This window comes from Phascolarctos cinereus, unplaced genomic scaffold (assembly GCF_003287225.1).
Source record: "Phascolarctos cinereus isolate Bilbo 61053 unplaced genomic scaffold, phaCin_HiC Scaffold_8;HRSCAF=390, whole genome shotgun sequence".
In the NCBI taxonomy this organism is placed as follows: Eukaryota; Metazoa; Chordata; class Mammalia; order Diprotodontia; family Phascolarctidae; genus Phascolarctos; species Phascolarctos cinereus.
Window position 1 is genome coordinate 53,640,307 of NW_027556291.1, and position 7,517 is coordinate 53,647,823.

Below are 7,517 nucleotides of genomic sequence, written 5' to 3' on the forward strand. Positions count from 1 at the left end.
TGATGCATACTGGATAATGTGCTGCTGGACTTAGAGTCAGGAAGAGTCCAGTTCCAATCTTACCTCTCACAGGCACTTACTAGGGGTGGCTCTAGGCAAGTCACTTGAGTGCGGTCCACTGGAAAGATCCCTGGTTCTGGAGCTAGGGAGCCCAGGTTCACATCTGGGCTCAGAGACTTCCTTGTTCGGTGGCCATGGGCAAGTCACGTCATCTCTGGGAGCCTCAGTTTCTTTTTCTGTAAATGGAAATAGTCTTTATACCATCCACCTCATAGAGCTATTGAAATTAAGTGTTTTGTAAGCTTGACAGTATTCTAAGTGTGAGTTAGTATGATTTCTATTATCAATATGAAACTTCCACTTATGAAGATGGCTGCCATCCTGGGGTTCTTAGAGGTCATAGGCTCAGGAATCTAGGACTGGAAGGGCCCTCTGAGGCCATCTAGTCCAACCCACCTCATTTTACAGAAGAGGAAACTGAGGCCCAGGGAGGGGAAAGGACTTGCCCAAGGTCATACCTAGGATCCTAGCTCTAGAGCTAGAACTTCAGATACCATCTAGTCTAATCCTCTCATTTTATCAATGAGGAAATTAAGGCATAGAGAGAAGTGACTTGCCCAAGTTCACCCAGGTAATATGCGTCAACAGTGGGATTTGAACCCAGGCCCCTTGACTCCAGGGAAAATTCTTATTCCAGTATACCACATTGAAATGACTTGCTCAGGGGCACACACATAGTAAGTAACAGGGGCAGGATTTGAATTCAGCTCTTTTTGATCCCAAGACCAGCAGCACACTATCCATTAAGCCACACCGTCTCATATGGTCCATTCTGGACCCCACTCAAAGGGGTTTAGGAATTAAAGGCCAAACAGCATTTTGATCTCATCCATAAGGTGTATGTGTGTGTATGTGTATACACATATAAACACACACACATATACCCCTTGTGGATATATATATATATATATATATAATATATATATATATATATATATATATATATGTATGTATGTATACACACACACACCCCTGAAGACAACCTTGTAATGAAGTTTCAACATAAAAATGACTCAGATTATTGAGTTTGGAGATCACCAGTACACTGTCTGTCCCCTCCCTTGGTGCAATGAACTGCAAGCCAACAATAAGTGGGTAGGACACTTTGGGCCAATCTTAGAAGTTCTGCTACTTTCTGAAGGGCAGAGGATGTTTGGGTGACATTAAGGAAGACAAGCAAGGCTTTCTTTGGTGTCACTGTCCTAAATGGAATATCACGCTGGGTGGCTCATGGCAGCTCACTCTGCCTGGCATTTCTCCGAGTCTCTGTCATATATTTTACAGTGAGTCAATTTCCTGCCAATCGGGACTTGGTTTGAGAATTCTAGGAAACACAGGCCTGACATTCGAAGGGCTACTCATGCCCAGGATGTCACCATGATTTTTGAGAAAAACAGTGTCTAGTTTCTGTGATATTTCAGAATGCAGCTGCCAGCAACTGCTTTTCCCTCCTTTCACACTGAGTCAAGCTTTGAATTCATTTTCAGCTAAACCCAAGCACTTTTCCAAACCATTGCTGTTAAACTTCAAAGAGTGAGAAGAAGAGCCAGTACCACTGAGAAGAAAAAAAGCCTATCTGGGCAAAAAAAAACCGGCCATGGGATATGTTTTATCAATGGAGGCCGTGAGGTAGAATGTATGACTCAGCACTAAAATAACGGAAAATGAGACTGGAGCCTGTTCCCCTTTCAGATCCTTCCTCTCCCCACTCAACTGATTCTCCAACTTTTGTGCCCTTGGTCTGGACCTGAGAGTCCAGTAACCACCAATTCCAAAGTTAGGGAGGGGAAATCAAATGTGGCTCCAAGATCCATGGTTACTCCTGAGTGCTCCCCTTTTGATAATAAAGCTGACATGGAGACCATTCCTGAACACCAGGGCTTTCCCTTAAGGCTGTCCCTTCGTCACTGGGAGCCTGGGCAACTCCACCCTTCTGCCGTTGCACACACACAAGCAGACACACACACACACACACACACACACACACACACAAGCAGGCACACACACAAAATAGCTTCAAAGACAGCCTTGGCAAGTAAAAGAAGAAAATTCCCATTTTTAATGTTCGGGAGACGTCAGTCCCTTCTAGCAAGACGGACTCCCGACTGACTCTGCGTGCTGTGTTCCGCTTCATCTACAACCGTCCTTGACAAAGTTAGGAGCTGTTCTTGCATGAGGGGTTTCCGTGTTAACTCTCGATTCTCCCGCAAAATGTTCCGTACTAAACGCCAAGAATGGCTCGTCTGGCATCTTGAATTGCACTCCTACACAGATAAGAACCCACTCCCTCAGTTCCTCAGATCCTTCTGTCCCAGGCCAGACCCATCAGATCAGGACTGGTCCCAATCGCAGATTCCTACCCTTCTGACCCAAGGCATTTTTGTGAGAGGACTGTGGCAGGAGGGAGGGCTTGGGCTGTTTCGACCCCTCGAGTCCCTCTGGGACTTGAGAGAGGTCAGCTCTAATTCCCCCAAAGAGCTCAGAGACCTGGAGGGCGTTGGGGGCGGGAGGAAAGGGCAAGGCTCTGGCCACTGATCTGCAGACTTCTGAGGGCAGTTTGCAAGCTCCTAGACTGAGATTTGGTTTCTCGGTCACTCAGAAGGAGCCCCAAGAGACTGCGTCGCCCTCCCCGCACCGTGAACCCCAGGTGGGGAGAGTCATAGTAGGTGGTGAAGCGGAAACCTCTCCCGCCGCCACGGCTCCCACCACCACCACCACCGCTGCCGCTCCGAAGATCTCCAAGCTTTTCCAGTCCCTCACCGGTCTTGGAAGAGGGAGAACAGTTGCCGGAAAAATCCCTGAATTTGGTTCATCTTGGAGCCCTTCTCCCCGCCCGGGGCCCCTCCGTCTGTCCGGTCTGGCAGCAGGGCAGTCCAGCTGTTGCGGCTGATGCTACAGTTGTTGTTGGCGTTTCCGGGAGGGCCTCTGCGCCGCACAGACCCCGCCGTGGCGGTCGCCGCTCTCTGAGGCTCTTCGCTCTCCTCGGCGCCCGCCAGCTCCCGCAGGCCAGGGGGTGCGTCGGGCCGCAGGTAGTGGCACGCCCGGTGGCCACTGTGGTCTCGGCGGCTGGAGTCGGCTCCGAGAGCTCCCACCAGCACCTTGATGACCATGTCGTGGCCCTGCTGAGCCGCCAGGTGTAGCGGGGTGAGGCCACCGCTGCCGGGGGCACTCACGTCGAGGGACAGCCCTTGGCTCCGGGCGAAGTCATGCACTAGGATGAGCCCCTCGTGGCTGCCGTGTTTGGCCAGCCAGTGTAAGGCGCTATAGCCCGTGACCGGGTCGACGCGGTTCAGCAGCGCGGGCTCTGCCTCCAGCAGCTCTTGCAGCGCCTCAAAGCGGCCCTCGGCGGCCGCCAGCATCCACGCGTGCTCACGGGGTTCCAGGCAGAGCCCGCCGGGGCCGCCGGCCGCCGAAGCCGTCGCCGCCCCAGCGGGGGGCTGCTCGTCCTCCCGCGTGGGCCCCGCGGGTAGCCCCAGCAGCTCCCGCAGTGCCCCTCGCCGCCGTCCTGGCATCCGCAGCGAAGCCCGCCAATTGGGCTCCCGCGGGACCCTACCCAGGCTGCGGCTGTCCAGGCTCGGGGGTCGGGACCGGCTTTGGCTGCTGCGGGTGACCAGAGGCGTCAGCGGCGGCGGCGGCGGAGGCGGAGGAGGCAGCGGCTCCGTCTCCCCTCGGGGTTCAGCCATGGCTCCCTGGCTCCGGTGCTGGCTCGTCTAGTCTCGGCCGAGTCTCTCCAGGAGCTGGGGCAGGTCGCAGCGGCACTTGGCCGCAAACGGAGAGGGAAGGCCTGGCCCCCAGACCCCACTGCCCGCCCCCGAGCTGCCAGCCTCCCGGCCTGCGGCGGTCACCCTGGGCCCAGCCCGGCTCCACCCTGGCCGCGGCCAGGTGCGCTCCGCAGCCCCGCCTCCTCGGCTGCCCGGGCCGGCCAGGACACTCCCTCAGCATCCCAGGGTCCTGACCAGCTGGCCGCCTTTGCCCCGCGGCCCCCTGCTAGGGGCGGGGGGAACCTGCGGCTGCCTAACGGAGCTCCTCCCTCAAGCTCCCCAGGCGGCCTCAGCTCCCGGCGGTTGGGCCCCGCCCGGCCTCTTCCCCCGCCCCCTTTCCTCTCCCTTCCTCACTCTCTGGGCCCTCTGAACTTTGTCCTGCAGGCGCCTTTGTCCCGGGGTGGCGTTCAGTTAAGGAGACTGCCTGTGTCCCTCCCGCCTTCCTCTCTCCCTGGCCTATTGCCTGACCTTGACTCAGGACCACCTTCCTTCCCTCACTCCCAGTCCTAGCTGACAGGGAGCTGTCCAGGGGCACCCCAGAAGAAGCCCCAGGAGAACCAAGGATGAGGTACCCTTCCTTTCCTGAGCAGAACTTGGAATTTTCCCCCTCCTGCCATCAGATCTCTCTCTCTGCAAAGGGACTCCACTCTCCCCTCTGCCTCTCTTCCCGTGGGACCTTTGCACTGCTGTGCAGAATAGCAGATCCAGGATTTTGGAAGAAAATGAGATGCTTTTTCTTATTGAACTGATGACTGAGCTCTTCTTCGAGGTGATTCACTCAGGCCTTCACAACATCCAATGGACAAGTCCAAGTCAGGTTTCCGGAAACATGGAAGTGGGGTGGGGTTTGGGCAGGTTAGGGGGGGATGTGTCCCTCCATTTGGAGAGCAAAGGAAGGAACCCACTATTCTTTGCCATTCTATCCTATCCCTTGGTACCACTTCAGAATTCCCCACTAGTTGTGCCATCCAGCTGATGACCCCCTCTACCCCATCACCACCTTTGCAAAATAACCAGGCACTTACTATCCCTGGACTTCTGCAGTTGCTTTCTAACTAGTCTCCAAACCCTGTCTTCCTTCCTATCCAGTCCTTCTATACTTCTGCAGTTGGTCAGTCAACAGGCAGTATGCTAAGTTCCCAGGCTACAAAGAAAGACAAAAACCAATCCCTGGCCTCAAGGAGCTTACGTTCTTAGGGGAAGACAACATATAAATAAGTTTATTCCATACAACATACATGGATGTTGAAGGGAAGGATCTAGAAGCTAACGCAGCATATTGACTCTCCACATTGACATGCCCTCCTCCCTCTTATTCATTCTTCTAGGCCAAGGGGAATCCATCTCCTCCTTTGGGAGTCCTTAGGAATCATCCTCAGGCTCTCCCCCAACCCTTACCTCTGAACCCCTCTAGCCCTGACTGGAACAGTATTGCCTACCCTTGGATTAGAGTTATTTTTTTCATGTGCACAGACCTTAACTTCCTGATTCTGCTACTTGAATTCAGTAAACATTGATGATAATCATTTCTTGGGAGGGGGAAAGAGGACCAGACTCATGACTTTACAAATAGGGGGAGGAGCAGTGATAAACTCACTCACCTGTGCATATCTGGAAACTTCCTCTGCAGGGTGTATGCCTGGGGGCACTGAGGTTAAGTGAGTAACCCAGCTAGTTTGAGTCAGGCGGAATTTGAACTCAAGTCTTCTTGATTCTGAGGCAAGCTCTCTAACCACTACACCCTGCTGCCTCACGAAATGAGCATAGGATCATAAGTGTAAAAGCTGGAGGGAACCTCAGAAGCCAGCTGTCCAGCCCCCTCATTTTACAGATGAGGAAACTGAGGCCAAGAGAGGCAAAATGCCTTAAGATCAAAGATCCAGAGATCAAAGAGACCTCAGAGGTCACCTAGTCCAGGCTCCAAATTTTACAGATGAGGAAACTGAGGCCCACGGAGTTAAGTGAATGACTTGCTCCATGGAGGTGAAATGATTTTTTTCCAAGGTCACACTGGAATTCAGAGGTAGGATTTGAACTTAAGTCTTCTCATTTCAGAGCTTGGGTTCTCTTCACTGTGCTATGACTTCACTGATGAATTCTGAGGCTCTCATTCTCATTTGGAAATCAGGGAGCTGAAAGCCTCCTCAGCAATTAGACTCCCGCTATATGTTTGGAACTGGAACTAGAGGCATAGAGTTCTCCCAAGCCCTGGGTTCGAGGTGCATCCAAAAAATATCTGACATCAGGGACAGCTCAGTGAGAATGTCAGCAACAGACGAGATCAGCCCGTTGAGTCGGGAGAGCCCAGAGTTCAACTCAAGCCCAGAGGTGAAAAGGCCTTGCTACTTTCATTTTCAAAGCCAAAAAGAAGAAGAAATGAAAATGGTCTGACATACAGTACTTCCTTTCCCCGGGGGAACTCCCCTCCCTCTCCATCCCTAATCTGTAAACACCAAACCACAGAAAAATCCCAGCCCAAGTCAGCTGCTGCCTCAATTTGTTTGGTTTTCGATTTTGTTTCCAGTCAAATGCCAGTGTGGAGAGGAAGGCCAAGGCACCCCCACCTCCCCAGCCCTATCAGCACTAATGCTATCTCGAGTTCCACGCCAAGGAATGCAAAGGCACCTGCTTAACCAGCCCCACAGAGCCAGGGCTGGCTGCCTTCCTGCCCTCTCTCTTTCTCTCCTCTGGTGCCCTAGAGTTGAAGCTGCTTCCAGGCCTTCTGTCCTGCCTGGCCTTGCTCACTGGCCACCCTCCACCAGACCACAGTTCTTTGCCTACTTTAGTGGGTCTGTGATGTGCCATTAGTTTGACTTAGGGAAGAGAAAACCAAGGGGCCATGCCTGTCTGAGGCTTCTCCAAATGGAAGCATCAGCTCCCCTCTTGTCCTAGCTGTCACCAACTTGCCATGTGATCCATTGGGGTTGAAAAATCCCTATAGTATTGAGAGGTTCCCCCACTTAGCAAGCCCCTGATAGGGGAGGATTAGTCACTCACTGCAGGGACTCATTAAAAACTAGCAAGGGTCAGTGAATTAAAGTATTGGTAGCTAGATGGTGCCGTGGATAGATCACCAAACTTGGACTCAGGAAGACCTGAGTTCAAATCTGTCCTCAGACACTTACTAGCTGTATGACCTTGGGCAAATCACTTAATCCTGTTTGCCTCAGTTTCTTCAAATGTAAAATGAGCTGGAAAAGGAAATGGCAAACCACTCTAGTATCTTGGCCAAGAAAACCCCAAACGGGGTCATGGAGAGTCAGACATGACTGAACAACAACAACAAATTATAGATACTAGAAAGTCAGATAAGGCAGCGGCCTCAAAGGTCTTCTTGAGTCTTCATACCCAATGATAGCAGGGCCACCAACAGAGAAAAGCCAAAGTGGGAGGATCTCATAGAGAGTTTTAATCCAGATGGAGGTGAAGCAGGAGGTAAGTCAACAAGCATTTTTTAAGGCCTTACTATGTACCAATCACTGTGCTAAGCACTAGGGATACAAAGAAGTGGGGCAGGGCGGGGAGGGGGGAGGAAGGACAGGGAAGGATGCCTTCAAGCAGAGGATGGAGAACCCACATGTTGGCAGAGATTTCTTTTTTTTTTTTTTTGTGAGGCAATTGGGGTTAAGTGACTTGCCCAGGGTCATACAGCTAGTAAGTGTCAAGTGTTTGGTCTGAGGTCGGATTTGAACTCGG

General features: G+C 52.3%; 1 protein-coding gene across 1 annotated transcript; it reads right to left on the bottom strand.

Annotated features, from left to right (window-relative positions):
• Window positions 1–2,096: 2,096 nt before the first annotated feature.
• On the bottom strand, window positions 2,097–4,160 carry SOWAHD (sosondowah ankyrin repeat domain family member D). Its single transcript, XM_020975145.2, has one exon. The coding sequence runs from the start codon at window positions 3,741–3,743 to the stop codon at window positions 2,817–2,819; it is 927 nt and encodes a 308-aa protein (XP_020830804.1). The 5' UTR covers window positions 3,744–4,160; the 3' UTR covers window positions 2,097–2,816.
• Between the last annotated feature and the right edge of the window lie 3,357 nt (window positions 4,161–7,517).